The sequence below is a fragment of the Euprymna scolopes genome, chromosome 36 (genome assembly GCF_053919585.1).
Source record: "Euprymna scolopes isolate OS-2025 chromosome 36, ASM5391958v1, whole genome shotgun sequence".
NCBI classification, from domain to species: domain Eukaryota; kingdom Metazoa; phylum Mollusca; class Cephalopoda; order Sepiida; family Sepiolidae; genus Euprymna; species Euprymna scolopes.
Genome location: NC_136517.1, coordinates 94,457,072 through 94,475,614, shown reverse-complemented (window position 1 = coordinate 94,475,614; position 18,543 = coordinate 94,457,072). Strand labels below are relative to the sequence as shown.

General features: G+C 31.8%; 1 protein-coding gene and 1 pseudogene across 3 annotated transcripts in view; both read right to left on the bottom strand.

The window, feature by feature from the left end:
* LOC145260683 (kinesin-like protein KIF7) overlaps positions 1-18,543 on the bottom strand; it is a 109,553-nt gene that overhangs the window by 64,221 nt on the left and 26,789 nt on the right. For all 3 annotated transcript variants that reach the window (XM_080119067.1, XM_080119066.1, XM_080119065.1), the window contains exons 4-5: positions 3,952-4,181; positions 3,299-3,369 (exon numbers count right to left, since the gene is read on the bottom strand). In XM_080119067.1, coding sequence (XP_079975193.1) covers positions 3,299-3,369; positions 3,952-4,181 — 301 coding nt within the window. The remainder of the gene's footprint in view (positions 1-3,298; positions 3,370-3,951; positions 4,182-18,543) is intronic.
* LOC145260921 (5S ribosomal RNA) lies at positions 10,109-10,225 on the bottom strand (annotated as a pseudogene).

Sequence of the window (18,543 nt, the reverse complement as noted above, 5' to 3'; positions counted from 1 at the left end):
TTAACAAATTCCTAATGAACCGCCCCCTTAATTAAACACTTCATCAAATCTCCACACTAACGTAATGTACTTGCAATAACCCTTATCCCTGAGTGGCTTCCGCGCCTTGATAAGTGGTGATCACTGTGTAAAAAAAACAAAAAAAAAACAAAAAAAAGGCTGGGAGAAACGTCACAGTGGTCAACTCAAAACCTGGTTCAGGACAATGAAGCAGGACGCTGAACTGGATTTGAGCTCCTACCTTTATGGAGTCCGTCATTGGAACCGTGAATAGCATGCACTTATAATGGAAGTAGCCTTGAATCACCATGCCTGATCAGCCAGTGTGAACTTGTAAAGAGCCGGTCCAACTTACCCAGAGTGAATGCCGCAACTATAACCATGACTCGATTAATAATTCAAAGATTGTAACAAAGAATGGAAGGAGACCCATGGAGTGATGATTTTGTAGATCAGTTGAACACTACTACCACAAAGGCAATTTTCCAGGTATAAGGGAATCAAGATTCAACAAGGCATTTATTATAGAGTTTGGAGAGGACAGGAGCCAGCTTAGCAGAGCATTTCATTATTACTTGAGCAGGGTGAATGGCACAACGATGACCATGACCAAGTGACAATATGCCTAAACTACTTTTAGAAATGCAAAATACTGTATTAATAATAAATTGTATTAATTAATTAATTAAATACATATTGTATTAACAATAAATAAAAATATTGTATAAATAATAAATAAGTATTGTATTAATTATAAATAAAAAATATTGTATAAATAATAAATAAAAATATTGTATAAATAATAAAAAATATTGTATCAATAATAAATAAAAAAATATTGTATCAATAATAAATAAAAAAATATTGTGTCAATAATAAATAAAAAATATTGTATTAATAATAAATAAAAAATATTGTATCAATAATAAATAAAAAAATATTGTATAAATAATAAATATAAAATATTGTATCAATAATAAATAAAAATATCGTATCAATAATAAAAAAAAAATATTGTATCAATAATAAATAAAAAATATTGTATCAATAATAAATACAAAATATTGTATCAATAATAAATAAAAAATATTGTATCAATAATAAATAAAAAATATTGTATAAATAATAAATAAAAAATATTGTATAAATAATAAATAAAAAATATTGTATAAATAATAAATAAGAAATATTGTATCAATAATAAATAAAAATATTCTATCAATAATAAATAAAAAATATTGTATCAATAATAAATAAAAAATATTGTATAAATAATAAATAAAAAATATTGTATAAATGATAAATAAAAAATATTGTATAAATAATAAATAAAAAAATATTGTATCAATAATAAATACAAAATATTGTATAAATAATAAATAAAAAATATTGTATCAATAATAAATAAAAAAAATTGTATAAATAATAAATAAAAAAATTGTATAAATAATAAATAAAAAAAATATTGTATCTATAATAAATAAAAAAATATTGTATCAATAATAAATAAAAAATATTGTATAAATAATAAATACAAAATATTGTATCAATAATAAATAAAAAATATTGTATAAATAATAAATAAAAAATATTGTATAAATAATAAATACAAAATATTGTATAAATAATAAATACAAAATATTGTATAAATAATAAATACAAAATATTGTATTGATAATAAATAAAAAAAATATTGTATCAATAATAAATAAAAAAAATATTGTATAAATAATAAATAAAAAATATTGTATAAATAATAAATAAAACATATTGTATAAATAATAAATAAAAAATATTGTATTGATAATAAATAAAAAAAAATATTGTATCAATAATAAATACAAAATATTGTATCAATAATAAATACAAAATATTGTATCAATAATAAATACAAAATATTGTATCAATAATAAATACAAAATATTGTATCAATAATAAATACAAAATATTGTATCAATAATAAATAAAAAATATTGTATCAATAATAAATAAAAAATATTGTATCAATAATAAATAAAAAATATTGTATTGATAATAAATAAAAAATATTGTATCAATAATAAATAAAAAAATATTGTATCAATAATAAATAAAAAAATATTGTATCAATAATAAATAAAAAAATATTGTATTGATAATAAATAAAAAATATTGTATCAATAATAAATAAAAAAATATTGTATCAATAATAAATAAAAAATATTGTATCAATAATAAATAAAAAAATATTGTATCAATAATAAATAAAAAAATATTGTATCAATAATAAATACAAAATATTGTATAAATAATAAATAAAAAATATTGTATCAATAATAAATAAAAAAATATTGTATCAATAATAAATAAAAAATATTGTATCAATAATAAATACAAAATATTGTATCAATAATAAATAAAAAATATTGTATCAATAATAAATAAAAAATATTGTATAAATAATAAATAAAAAATATTGTATAAATAATAAATACAAAATATTGTATTGATAATAAATAAAAAATATTGTATAAATAATAAATACAAAATATTGTATCAATAATAAATAAAAAAAATATTGTATCAATAATAAATAAAAAAAATATTGTATCAATAATAAATACAAAATATTGTATCAATAATAAATACAAAATATTGTATCAATAATAAATAAAAAAAATATTGTATCAATAATAAATAAAAAAATATTGTATCAATAATAAATAAAAAAATATTGTATCAATAATAAATACAAAATATTGTATCAATAATAAATAAAAAATATTGTATCAATAATAAATAAAAAATATTGTATAAATAATAAATAAAAAATATTGTATAAATAATAAATACAAAATATTGTATTGATAATAAATAAAAAATATTGTATAAATAATAAATACAAAATATTGTATCAATAATAAATAAAAAATATTGTATCAATAATAAATACAAAATATTGTATCAATAATAAATACAAAATATTGTATCAATAATAAATAAAAAATATTGTATAAATAATAAATAATAAATTCCCAACAAATAAAGCAAATACCATTTCTTCTTTGCATGCATGTCATCATACAACAGTTACTTTTTATGAAGTTTTTTGCATTTTTGTTTAAATCTGTAAAATCTTTTAACCTGCACTGATGGGCCAGCTCAGCAGAGCATTTCATTATTACTATAGCAGGGATAAGATCTGATTATGCTCCAAAGCATCTCTCTACCACACTTTATTTCTAACAATATTTAACAATATAAAATCTAAGAACGACGAAGAAGAAGAAGAAATGTTGAATATTTCGATTGATTTTACCTTGATGTCGGCCATTTTGTAGATGCGCTTTTTTCGTAAAGGTTGTTTTGCGTCTCAACAACCTATGGCAGCTACAAAATAGAAGCAAAGAGATGCATGTGAGTATTATGTTTCTTCTAAATAGTTCACTTTTTGTTAGTAAAAAAAAAAAAATACCCAAACTGAGATCAGAACCAAAACCTACAGACTGAGTCAAGTACGATAACCATTAAGCCAGCTTGACAAGATATTTCAAAAGTGTTTTCAAACTTACTTATTCTTAACATAAATAATTTGTCATGTAAACAATTCATGCCTGTGCATTCGTGAAACAGTTGATAAACAGATAAAAATCTGATGACCCCCCCCCCCAACATACCGATTTTTTTATTTTGACCCCTTAACACCCTTTTTTTCCGGATGAAAAGTATTAAAAAAGTTTCCACATGTCTGAATATCCGATATACCAAATTTCAAGTCTGCAGATTTAAAATTTGTTGAGTATATAGGTTGAGAAGTGTTCTCACTTTTATAGATATATATATATATAGATTATAAAATTCTAGTGAAAACGGTAATGGAAAATGCCCTCAAAATACATTAAAATATATTTTAAAAAAAAAGAGCAAAAACCGTGATTATTAATTTTGAAAACGAAAGGAAATGAAGCTCACTTTTTATTTTGGAACGCTTCCATCGGCAAATCAGACGTTTTGTCGTCAAAAGTGAATTTCTTTGTTGACCCATTATCGTCAAAGCTTTGCTGCAGGACATGATCATTGTCTTCAAAACTGGCAATTATAAGCTGGGTTTTAGCACGGAAGTTCTGCATGAGATGTTCAAAGGATGATGATGCTGGACTCGTGTGGATTTGACGCGAGGGAGGTTGCAGACGACATCGGTACTGAAATGAACAAACAAAGGAAATTTATTACATGCGTCATTTATTAAATGCGTCATTTAGCCAATAAAGAGACATACGGGTTTTAGGGGAAAGAATGGTGACATATTCCCCTCCCAATAGAAGACTTTTTAGAAGAAAAGATCCCTCAGGGTGCCATCCTCGGCCCAACCCGCTTCCTGATCTTCATCAATGATCTCCCAAATCACATTCTTAGATCATTCGTAGACATTTATGCCGATGACACTACCATCTATGGCAATACTTTAAAGGCCAAAAATGGCAAAGATCTATAATTCTCTCTCCTCTGATCTTGGGTATGTGGTGTAATGGGGAAAAGGGTGACTGGTTAATTTTAATGCATCTAAAACCAAGCTTCTATCTTTCCATCATCAATGATCTGACCCACATCTGGTCCCTATTGAAATGAACGGCTCTCCTCTTGAGGAAGCTCCCTTTTTAGACAAGCTTCCTTGCCTAAACTGCACTTCTGATCTGAAATGGAGCACATACATCAAATCTGTTGCCAAAATTGCTGGAAAAATAATTGGATCATTCTACTGCTCCAGTAGGTATCTCACTGCCAATGCAATTCTCTACCTACATAAGAGCCAAGTTCGTCATAGAATTGAATACTGTGATTGAATAATCTGGACAAGAGCTGCTCGGAGGTTTATCCTGCCTCGACAGAGTTCAAAATCGACTTTGTAATCTAGTAAGTGATGCCCTTTTCTCTTCTCTGCAACCTCCTTACCACAGAAAAAACATTGGAAGCCTGTCTCTGCTCTATTGTTATTTTTATAGCAAGTGTTCGACTGAGCTCCAATCTATGGAGGCTTTTTAGGAGAAAAGAAAGATGCGTTAGGGATTTCAGTTATACATATATATACTAGCAGTGCCTGGTCATAAAATACGCTTAAATATGATATTTTGATTAATGCAAATTTCGTATCTATTATTATATTATATTGGACCCAATATAAAGTAATGATTTAAAAAGTCAAAAAAAAAAAAAAATGACTCGTGCGCTACCACCGAGAATCAAAACGAAAACGTTTAGCTTACGATTTATTTTTTCCTCTGCCATTAATGACTGAGCTATAAAGAGATGTTTGCTGCAAGGCTAAAAATGAAAACATGAACTAATAGCTATTACGTTATGCATGCACGTTCGTAATGCCGTCGTTCGACCTTCACCTGACAGATTTCATTTTTTTCAATTTTCACACTTTTGTACCAATTTTCCCGGGTTAAAACCCAAATATAAAGTTTCCCATGGGTTCAAATACCTTATATATGAAGTTTCATGTCTGTAAACCAAAAACTGTAGGAGGAGTTTGGTAGGCAAAATATTTTAAACAAAATATATATGCACACATAAATATATATATGTATAGAAAGAGGTTTGTGTTTACTATAATATTTTTATGCAAATATTACGCAAATATAAACCATGTAGAATATTTGCGTGAAAATAATTACACGTAATAGTTAACTGAAGAGTGAACGGAGCTACGATGTTGATCAGTTAAATAGTTTGATATTTTTTTATAGAAATGATTTTCAAGTTAAATTCGATTTTTACAGTACTTTTTTGTTTATTCAATTGTTAGATGAAAGTAAAAAATAATCCATTTCCACCACTATTAATATGCTGTTGTCTCAATGATTACCATACACTCATTAATCCTTATCCTTGAGTGGCTTTCGGGCCTTGATAAGTGGTGACTCCAATGTAAAAAAAAAAAGTATTAATACTTGTAGTGATATTTCCTATTGCTAAGGCAGGACTAGTCCACTCTTCTGTTTTATTCATTATATAAAAGAGCAGTTGTCTTTGTTTCTGCTTTTCATTTTACTTCAAAGTTCTCAGAAATCAAGGGACCCCTTACCTGGTGCTAACACTTGGTCTCTATATGAGACACATAGATTAAAGTCCTGGATTTTTTAGATGAGCGCTGATCGTTTATATTAATTGTATTAATCAGACTATTGTTCTCGTCTTGAGTGCAATGTTTCGGTTGAATTGGCCTTCGACCATCTTCAGGCATGTTGGTCATTATCTTGGAAAAGAATAGAAACGAGAAAAGTTACTGCCTCTGTAGATGGTTTCATATTTTTGGAGTTGTTCTTTGTTTTTTTTTTACCACGGTTCGTTTATGTGAAAAAATTTGGTTGATAAAGGGAGCCAACTCTAATAAAGTTTGACGGGGAATTATTTCCCTTTTAGCATTGAAATTTTAAGGAGGGGTTGTAGAAATTTTTCTTTTTCCTACAATTAAAGGTTTCCATATGCGGCTAATTTCTATGCTTGGTCAGCTTAGTAATTTTTCTATTTTTAGCAGATGTGCCACTCTGAGTCGTCTGACTATCCATTTTGCATTCCTGTCAACTATTTCCATACATATGAAACCACAGCAAAAGAACAAAAAAAAAAACAACTCCAAGAATACGAAATCATCTACGGAGCCAGTAGCATTTCTCTTTTCTTTTCTTTTCCAAGATAATGACCGACATGCCTGACGAAGGTTGAAGGCTACACTGACTAAAACGTTGCACAAATAACACTCAAAATGAGAACAATAGTCCGATCAATACAAGTTATATAAACAATCAGCCCTCATTGTAAAAAAATTATTGTTTTAGAAGTTTGTAAGAATTTTCTAATTCTGACTTGGAAAAACAACAAATGAAGCATCCATGGTCCCCCGTGAGTGCACAGTGAACGAGGCATAAAAAAATGACTAAGTTCAGCATTTATCCTCCCTCCCCATTTAGCCCCAAAAGTCCCCAGGAGATGTCAAATCCTGATGAAAATGAACAAATGGTGTAGTTTTAGGCCTTAACATATGTAAATTTGAGTTCTGTACCATGCAAAAAAAGAAATGACTAAGTCCATCATTTGCCCCCCCCTCCCTATTTAGCCCCAAAAATCCGCAAGGCCTTAACATATTTAAATTTGAGTTCAGCACCATGCAAAACTGCTAAATAGACATACACAGATAATTTTGGACAAATATGGTAAAATAGTCCCGAAAATGGAGTGTTTTTATTAGCCCTAAAAGAGACCCTGGGGCACACCCAAGAATTATCGCGAAGTATAGACAAACAAAATTATATAGAAATCAGTTAGTTACAACTTTTTAGAAAGTTTTATAAAAATCCAAGGCATCAATTTTTTTTTAATAAGCACAAAAGTGTCCATTTTAGCCATTTTAACCCAAAAGGGATGGGGGGGGGGGGCAACTGGAGTTTTCCCGGAAAATCCGTTTTATTACTTTTTTACTCATATCATGTTTAATGTTTGTGCAAAGTTTAAAAAATTCCAAGGCATAGTTATTGAGAAAAGACGGACAGACGGACGAACAGACAAGGGTTAATTTACAGGTTCACCCTCCTTTTGTCAGGGGACAAAAAAAAAAAAAACTAGGAAGGATAGAAATGATTTTCTTTATTTCAAATGCATGCAATTAGGCACAAGGCCATTAAAATCGAGGTCATCTGTAGTTTTGTGTGTCTTCCACTATTTTATACTTAACTATACACAAGCAGACTGATAACATCCAACATGTTCAATAATACGATCAAAACTAGTAATATAGGAATACATAGATAATCGAATATTCCAGTAAAATTCTTTTTTACATTATCAAACAATGAGTTAATAAAGTTTCCCCTCCCCAAATGACCAGCTGAATCCACTATGAAAAACTTCCCCCACTCTTTATCTGTGCCTAAATCGAAACGTAGATTCCATGAACAAAGCTTCTTTCTTAGAACTGCACGCCTGTGGAACTCTGTTCCGTCTGCCTGCTTTCCACCTGACTACAACTTGGATGTCTTCAAGTCCAATGTTAACAAATTCCTAATGAACCGCCCTCTTAAGTAAACACTTCATCAAATCTCCACACTAACGTACTGTACTTGCAATAACCCTTATCCCTGAGTGGCTTTCGGGCCTTGATAAGTGGTGACCTCCGTGTAAAAAAAAAAAAAAAAAAAAATTCAAATATGTTATAGTATATCTTTCTTGTGGTCTCTTGGTCTTACTAGATTCCAGGGCAAGAATTCATCTAGTCTGGTGGAGTATCCAGCTTCATGCTGTTACCGTGAATCGAAACCGAAAGCAAAAGTGTAGCATTCAAAGCTGGTGACGTTACCACTGTACCAACGTGACACGCACATGGACTGATTAAAAATTAAAAAATTAAAAATTAACTTATATAAATGTAGAAAATGTATTTCGGTTGGTGCATTTGCTACTAGTCTCTCTCTCTTAAACAGAGTTCAAAAGGGAGTCGCCAACTTAATAAGTCCCGCACTATCAGCTAGGTTTCAGGCCACTGTTCCATCGAGGAAATGTTGCATCCCTCTGCCTGTTCTACAAGTATTTTAATGGTGGATGCTCCAACGAACTACAAGCGCTTGTGCTACCTTGACGGAAATAAATTCGACAAGAAGCAAAATCTCACCCCATACATAGATGTAAAAAAGCTTTTACGCTAATAATTTTTTTCCCCTAGTACTGCTAGACTTTGGAATTCCCTTTCGGGTCGCAGCTTCCCTGACTCTACTGAGATGCAAAAGTTCAAGCGTAATGTAAACAAACATCTTGCTGCTCAACTCCCTACATAGTATCGCTGCAAATTATGCCCCAGATAGTAGCCCCCTACATAAAAGTGGCACTGTGCCTTGTTTGGGGTGAAAATGCAAAAAAAGAAAAAAAAGAAAAGATACATAGATACAATGAGTTAATAAAGAAGTTAAGAACACAATTTTCCTCTCCTCAATTGACCATTTTAATATGTTATAGTATATCTTTCTCGTGGTCTCTTGGTATTACTGGATTCCAGGACAATAATTAATCTAGTCTAGTGGAGTATCCATCCATCTTCGTTCTGTTACTTGAGGTAACATCACTTGGAGAAAGATCCCCTCCTGAAAATTTCAGTAATAAAAGGGAGATAATCCCTTGTCAAACGTTATTACTTCCCCTTTGTCCATCTATAAATATAAAAGCGAAAATGTATGTATGTATGTATGTATGTGTATTCGCTTTTTCTGTGTGTCTACAAAAGGCTTCTTTCAGAGAAGCGGTCGCTCGGTTCACAACTTTTTAAAACTTTTTATATCACATACAAATCGTAGTATCTCACACTTAACAATGAAGCTCGCCTGTCTATTTAATTTGCTCGATTTCGGGAAGATAAATATTCAATATTTGTCGCTCGTCGCATGTGGGTTAGTCTTTTTCCTATAACATCTTCGGAGAAAAAAAAAAAAAAAGCGTTCAGCAGTAAATGAATACTATCCCGCAGTCAAAACTTGACCTCATTTAAAACGGGCACCTGCTAAATCCAACTAATTAAATAAATTCAAACGTGCTTCCCTTAGCATGTCACGGTGGGGCAATGGTTAACATCGCACGTTTTTTTTGTTTTCCACACTTTAATTTACAACTTTGTCTCAACAGTTTGGGTTCGATCCTCATACTTACTTTTTTTTTTTTACTCCCCCCCGCCCCAAACACCCAGGCAACGCCGGGTACCCCTCGCTAGTTCCAAGTAAAAGCCAGTTTGTGTTAGCCATACCAAAGAGATCTTATTTGGACCAGGTATCCTCAAATACTGAGTAATTTTCCTCTCTCCTATCAACCATTTAAATATGTCATAGGATATCTTTCTTGTGATCTCTTAATCTACTGAGAGCTTGAATGCCTATTGGCGAGAACTTGAATGTCTATGAGACACTAGTGTGGCTTCCTTCAGTCTTGACAGACTATGGATACTCACTGTAAGAGTGCCTGCGTGTGAAACTTGTGTAGCAAGAGATGCGCAGTCTCCAACCACGCCTCTTCTGCATCAACATTGTTGACTACCAGTGGCAAATGGAGGTACAGGACTGGAAACAATGCCGAGATAAGCGGAGAGCACATACAGCACCTAGAATTCCCAAATGGTCACCCATCTGGTACTAGCCAGGCTCAACATTGCTTAACTTCAGTGATCTGACGAAAACCGGTGTGTCAACGTGATTATGCCGTATAAACATTAGATACTATCCTTGAGTAAAAGTGGGTTGGTCAATATTTATTTAACTACTCTACTTTTCATAGTATTGAGCGCTTTTGAATTCAATGTATAAATTTGCCATTAGTACTTCATCTAGAACAAGATACTAGGAGTGCTACATGACGTTACCTGGGGCATGAATGGAGCACAATTTCTATCCCTCTCTCTTTTCTCCTACCCCGTTTCCCTAATCCCCACCTCCTCTTTCTTCATAGACTAGCCAATTCTTCTTTCTGGACACACGCACACACACATCACTTAAGTCGACAAAAGGGAAATAACTCTGTGACATGATAACATTAAAAGGCATGTACATCTTGATAACATTAAATGATATAAATTGATCCCCAAATAAAATGAAAAAAGATAAAAAACTAAAAAAAAAACTTATAACAACCTGAGTTGATTTCTTTAGTTAGGTGTGGGTTAGGGTTAAAGTTAGGGCTTTAGAATAAGGGTTGGGTTAGAGTTTAAGTTTAAAGTTAGGGTTGGGTTAGGGTTAAAGTTAGGGTTAGGGTTTTAGAGTAAGGGCTGGGTTAGAGTTTAAGGTTAAAGTTAGGGTTAGGTTAGGGTTAAAGTTGGGTTAGGATTTAAGGTTAGAGTTAGGGTTGAGTTAAGGCTAAGGTTAGAGTTAGAGTTTTAGAGTTAGGGCTCGGTTAGGATTTAGGGTTAAGGTTAGGGTTTTAGAGTTAAGGTTGGGTTAGGATTTAAGGTTAGAGTTAGGGTTGGGTTAGGGTTTAAGGTTAGGATTATGGTTTTAGAGTTAAGGTAAACGTTAGGGTTAGTGGATTAGGGTTAGTTAATTTTCCAAGCTGTGTTTAATCTTGGTATAGATCTTTATTTTCAATTGCATGCCTAGACAGAGAGAGACCACATATATCATATAGAAATAGAGAAGAGAAAGAAAATGAAACAATTGTTAAGAAATTGTCGTCGATTCAAAGTTGTCGAATGATTTATTGCGCGATTTAATTGCCTGCAAGTTCGGAAAGTTTTGTTAAATCACAATTGCATGCAAGAAAACAAATCCATTGAAAAGGCCGTTTATTTTCTATTGCAGTTTAAAAAGTAATTTTTAAATACATACCTTTTTTTGAAAGAAAATAAAAAAGCTCCTGGGAAGAATAAGTGGGCGTTTAAAGAAAACAGCGTTGTGATAAATTTTGTTTTATGGAAAAAAAAAAAAAAAAAGAGAGAGAAAAATAACCATTAAGAAAGATTTATAAGGCCTCTGACAGGCGAGAAGAACCGGCAAAGTTGAATGGCATTTTAAATTCTTTATTTAAACACAAGTCAAAATATTGTTTCCATCAGTCTCATATTTCTTTACTCGTCAACTTTCAAAGATGAAGCTGAGTAGTGTTCTAGTTAACCAAAATGAAACACAGAACGAAACCACTTTTACATATTCAGTGATGAGATGCTAACAGCCATTTGTATTTTTCCTTTTTTGTAGCAAACGAAACAATGATGTGATTCGCTAATGAGCATAAATGATCAGTCAATCTAAAGTATGGCTTAAATCAAGAATTTTCTTTGAAAACAATTTTGGACCAGACATAATATGTAATCAATGAAATAGATTGGAATTCGCTTTCCATTATGTGATTATCTCCAGCCCTTGGAGAGATGATGTGGCACAAGGGTTAGAAATTTGTGATTTGAAGAGTCAGCAACTTATAGAAAGAGCATTCTGGCCTGACAAAAAATGCTTGGGTAGCCCTATTGGTATTCCCCAGCAGGGGTGATTCAGGCGATTAGCAGTAAACTTCTGAAAAATAAAGCCTGGGAGAATGGACTTTCAAGAACTGCACAAGATCAATAACAAACCTAAGTCAACAGGGAACAAGCCATCCCAACAGTGGCTTAAACTGTTGACTTTGGTGTTGTTCGAAGACCCTAGTTGCTTGCATACTTCAATGGCTATGCAGAACCAAATATCGATTTAGCAAATTCACTTTTCTTGAAAAAAAAAAAAAAAAAATTTATATATATATATACTTTTCTCCAAAAGTTTTTCATATACTTTTGTTTAAAAAAATTTTTTTTATATACTTTTTTAAAATAATTTTTTTTATATACTTTTTTAAAATAATTTTTTTTATCTACTTTTTTGGATCTGCCTTTACCGGCTGCTCATGAAAACAAAGAAAAAAAAATAGCATTGTTTCGCAGGATCTATATTCCTAGAAATTTTTTTTTGTGTATTGATATTCATATTAAAAACCCTTTCTTCCATATATATTTAAAAAGAAAATACAACTTTTTTATATATGGGTCGTGGAATTGCATTCATCAGCAAAAGATCTAGAAAATTTGCATATTCTTTTAAATATTCATTTTAACTAATTTTCTATTATTTTTTTTTTTCAGTTTTCACTTGTAATTATATTCAGGCAGATATTCTACATGATTTATACTTGCATAATATTTGCGTAAAAAAGGTTATAGTAAACACAAACCTCTTTCTATATATTTTTATTTATTCATTTATTTTTTTTTTTTACATGGAAATCACCACTTATCAAGGCCAGAGGCTACTCGGGGATAAGGGTTATTGCATGTACAGTAATCAATGGGACAATATTGTTGTAATCGTTAGTAATGGAGATCTGATAAAGTGTCTTAAGGGGGCGGTTCATCAGGAGTTTGTTTATGTTGGACTTGAAGACGTCCAATTTGTAGTCAGGTGGGAAACAGGCAAACGGAACAGAGTTCCACAGGCGTGCACTTCTAAGAAAGAAGCTTTGTTCATGGAATCTACGTTTTGATTTAGGCACAGATAAAGAGTGGGGAAAATTACTGACAGTGGTTTCAGCTAGACAGGTGTTTTTTATGAAAGATTGGCGAGGGGGGACCAGAGATTGGAGCTCAGACGAGCACTTGTCATGGATATAACGATAAAACAATGACAGGCTCGCAACGTCCCTTCTGCGGGAGAGAGGTTGCAGGGAAGAGAAAAGGGCATTCCACACTAGGCTACGAAGTCTATTTTGTACTCAAGGCAAGATAGGCTGTTTTTAGCAGCTCCTGCCCAGATATGGCAGCAGTACTCCATCCTTGGACATACTTGGCTTTTATATAGATAGAGAATTGCATCAGTAGTGAGATATTTACTGGAGCGGTAGAAGGATCCCATCATTTTTCCAGTGACCTTGACAACAGATTTGATGTATGTGTTCCATTTCAGATCAAGAGTAAAGGTCAATCCCAGAAGCTTGTCAAAACATGGAGCCTCCCCAAGACAAGAGCCATCCATTTCAATTGATGCCAGATGGGGATCAGAGCTTGATTTATGTATTGCATATATAAATATTTATTTGTTTAATAAATTTTCCTACCAAACTCCTCTGTCAGTTTTTTGTCTACGGATATGAAACTTAATATATAGGGTATTCGAACCCATGCAAAGCTTTATATTTGGGTTTTAGCTGGGGAAAATCGGTGCAAAAGTATGAAAATTAAAGAAATGGAATTTGCCAGGTGAAAGTCGAACGATGGCATTAAGGATATGCATGCGTAACGTAATAGCTATTGGTTCATGTTTTAATTTTTAGCCTTGCAGCAAACATATCTTCATAGCTCAGGCATTAATGTCAAAGGAAAAAGTAAATCGTAAGCTAAAAGTTTTGGTTTCGATTCTCGGTGGCAGCATACGAGTTATTCTTTTTTATACTTTTTAAATCATTACTATAATACCGGGCAACGCTGGGTACATCTGTTAGTTTCTTTTAAATACGTCTTTATCATTTATTTGAATAAAAATGTTGACTAAAAATAACGAGAACAATCAAAAATGAAACCATTTACTTATAATAATGGAAATCACTGTTTTTAATTAAATGTGAAGGGAAAATAATTTTCCGATGTTCTGACATACGTCAGATGGGTACTTGTACAGTTCAGTCAAGACATTAAAAAATGAAAATATCAAAAAAAGGTTATATTGCACGTATCCGTTATGAAACAAAGTTCTCCAAAAAAAAATTTAACTTAATTTGATCGAGTATTTTTTTTACAGCGAAAAAACAATTTGTTATGATACCGAGCAAAAGGTTCGATTTTTAGGAAGAAAAGCTAGAATTAAAGATGGGGAGGGAGTGTCGGCGCTTTAAATTGAGTTATCTCCCCGTGGCATGTTGTTCAGTTTCAGCAAAATTCATAATGGCTGACTTCAACGCGCTCTCATAAGAACTTGTTTTTCCGCTGTAAACAAAAACTACTCGATCAAATTAAATGAAATTTTTTTTCAGAGATCTTCAGTCCAAAACGGATACGTACAATATAAACCTTTTTCGATATTTTCATTTTTTAATGTGTTGACTAAACTGTACAAGTGCCGTCAGATGTCATTGTGAGAACACATGAAAAATTGGCGCTAAAGTTTTTTTTTTTTTTTTTTCCTCAATGTTATGAGATCTACTGACAATGCCTTTGTGATCAACCAGTTGATTGTGATCGATGTAATGACCACCCCTGATATAGAGAAGAGAAAGCGAATGAGACAATTGTTCAGAAATTGTCGTCGATTCAAAGTTGTCGAATGATTTATTGCGCGATTTAATTGCCTGCAAGTTCGGAAAGTTTTGTTAAATCACAATTGCATGCAAGAAAACAAATCCATTGAAAAGGCCGTTTATTTTCTATTGCAGTTTAAAAAGTAATTTTTAAATACATACCTTTTTTTGAAAGAAAATAAAAAAGCTCCTGGGAAGAATAAGTGGGCGTTTAAAGAAAACAGCGTTGTGATAAATTTTGTTTTATGGAAAAAAAAAAAAAAAAAGAGAGAGAAAAATAACCATTAAGAAAGATTTATAAGGCCTCTGACAGGCGAGAAGAACCGGCAAAGTTGAATGGCATTTTAAATTCTTTATTTAAACACAAGTCAAAATATTGTTTCCATCAGTCTCATATTTCTTTACTCGTCAACTTTCAAAGATGAAGCTGAGTAGTGTTCTAGTTAACCAAAATGAAACACAGAACGAAACCACTTTTACATATTCAGTGATGAGATGCTAACAGCCATTTGTATTTTTCCTTTTTTGTAGCAAACGAAACAATGATGTGATTCGCTAATGAGCATAAATGATCAGTCAATCTAAAGTATGGCTTAAATCAAGAATTTTCTTTGAAAACAATTTTGGACCAGACATAATATGTAATCAATGAAATAGATTGGAATTCGCTTTCCATTATGCGATTATTTATCTCCAGCCCTTGGAGAGATGATGTGGCACAAGGGTTAGAAATTTGTGATTTGAAGAGTCAGCAACTTATAGAAAGAGCATTCTGGCCTGACAAAAAATGCTTGGGTAGCCCTATTGGTATTCCCCAGCAGGGGTGATTCAGGCGATTAGCAGTAAACTTCTGAAAAATAAAGCCTGGGAGAATGGACTTTCAAGAACTGCACAAGATCAATAACAAACCTAAGTCAACAGGGAACAAGCCATCCCAACAGTGGCTTAAACTGTTGACTTTGGTGTTGTTCGAAGACCCTAGTTGCTTGCATACTTCAATGGCTATGCAGAACCAAATATCGATTTAGCAAATTCACTTTTCTTGAAAAAAAAAAAAAAAAAATTTATATATATATATACTTTTCTCCAAAAGTTTTTCATATACTTTTGTTTAAAAAAATTTTTTTTATATACTTTTTTAAAATAATTTTTTTTATATACTTTTTTAAAATAATTTTTTTTATCTACTTTTTTGGATCTGCCTTTACCGGCTGCTCATGAAAACAAAGAAAAAAAAATAGCATTGTTTCGCAGGATCTATATTCCTAGAAATTTTTTTTTGTGTATTGATATTCATATTAAAAACCCTTTCTTCCATATATATTTAAAAAGAAAATACAACTTTTTTATATATGGGTTGTGGAATTGCATTCATCAGCAAAAGATCTAGAAAATTTGCATATTCTTTTAAATATTCATTTTAACTAATTTTCTATTATTTTTTTTTTTCAGTTTTCACTTGTAATTATATTCAGGCAGATATTCTACATGATTTATACTTGCATAATATTTGCGTAAAAAAGGTTATAGTAAACACAAACCTCTTTCTATATATTTTTATTTATTCATTTATTTTTTTTTTTTACATGGAAATCACCACTTATCAAGGCCAGAGGCTACTCGGGGATAAGGGTTATTGCATGTACAGTAATCAATGGGACAATATTGTTGTAATCGTTAGTAATGGAGATCTGATAAAGTGTCTTAAGGGGGCGGTTCATCAGGAGTTTGTTTATGTTGGACTTGAAGACGTCCAATTTGTAGTCAGGTGGGAAACAGGCAAACGGAACAGAGTTCCACAGGCGTGCACTTCTAAGAAAGAAGCTTTGTTCATGGAATCTACGTTTTGATTTAGGCACAGATAAAGAGTGGGGAAAATTACTGACAGTGGTTTCAGCTAGACAGGTGTTTTTTATGAAAGATTGGCGAGGGGGGACCAGAGATTGGAGCTCAGACGAGCACTTGTCATGGATATAACGATAAAACAATGACAGGCTCGCAACGTCCCTTCTGCGGGAGAGAGGTTGCAGGGAAGAGAAAAGGGCATTCCACACTAGGCTACGAAGTCTATTTTGTACTCAAGGCAAGATAGGCTGTTTTTAGCAGCTCCTGCCCAGATATGGCAGCAGTACTCCATCCTTGGACATACTTGGCTTTTATATAGATAGAGAATTGCATCAGTAGTGAGATATTTACTGGAGCGGTAGAAGGATCCCATCATTTTTCCAGTGACCTTGACAACAGATTTGATGTATGTGTTCCATTTCAGATCAAGAGTAAAGGTCAATCCCAGAAGCTTGTCAAAACATGGAGCCTCCCCAAGACAAGAGCCATCCATTTCAATTGATGCCAGATGGGGATCAGAGCTTGATTTATGTATTGCATATATAAATATTTATTTGTTTAATAAATTTTCCTACCAAACTCCTCTGTCAGTTTTTTGTCTACGGATATGAAACTTAATATATAGGGTATTCGAACCCATGCAAAGCTTTATATTTGGGTTTTAGCTGGGGAAAATCGGTGCAAAAGTATGAAAATTAAAGAAATGGAATTTGCCAGGTGAAAGTCGAACGATGGCATTAAGGATATGCATGCGTAACGTAATAGCTATTGGTTCATGTTTTAATTTTTAGCCTTGCAGGAAACATATCTTCATAGCTCAGGCATTAATGTCAAAGGAAAAAGTAAATCGTAAGCTAAAAGTTTTGGTTTCGATTCTCGGTGGCAGCATACGAGTTATTCTTTTTTATACTTTTTAAATCATTACTATAATACCGGGCAACGCTGGGTACATCTGTTAGTTTCTTTTAAATACGTCTTTATCATTTATTTGAATAAAAATGTTGACTAAAAATAACGAGAACAATCAAAAATGAAACCATTTACTTATAATAATGGAAATCACTGTTTTTAATTAAATGTGAAGGGAAAATAATTTTCCGATGTTCTGACATACGTCAGATGGGTACTTGTACAGTTCAGTCAAGACATTAAAAAATGAAAATATCAAAAAAAGGTTATATTGCACGTATCCGTTATGAAACAAAGTTCTCCAAAAAAAAATTTAACTTAATTTGATCGAGTATTTTTTTTACAGCGAAAAAACAATTTGTTATGATACCGAGCAAAAGGTTCGATTTTTAGGAAGAAAAGCTAGAATTAAAGATGGGGAGGGAGTGTCGGCGCTTTAAATTGAGTTATCTCCCCGTGGCATGTTGTTCAGTTTCAGCAAAATTCATAATGGCTGACTTCAACGCGCTCTCATAAGAACTTGTTTTTCCGCTGTAAACAAAAACTACTCGATCAAATTAAATGAAATTTTTTTTCAGAGATCTTCAGTCCAAAACGGATACGTACAATATAAACCTTTTTCGATATTTTCATTTTTTAATGTGTTGACTAAACTGTACAAGTGCCGTCAGATGTCATTGTGAGAACACATGAAAAATTGGCGCTAAAGTTTTTTTTTTTTTTTTTTCCTCAATGTTATGAGATCTACTGACAATGCCTTTGTGATCAACCAGTTGATTGTGATCGATGTAATGACCACCCCTGATATAGAGAAGAGAAAGCGAATGAGACAATTGTTCAGAAATTGTCGTCGATTCAAAGTTGTCGAATGATTTCTTGCGCGATTTAATTGCCTGCAAGTTCGGAAAGTTTTGTTAAATCACAATTGCATGCAAGAAAACAAATCCATTGAAAAGGCCGTTTATTTTCTATTGCAGTTTAAAAAGTAATTTTTAAATAGGTGTGGGTTAGGGTTAGGGTTAG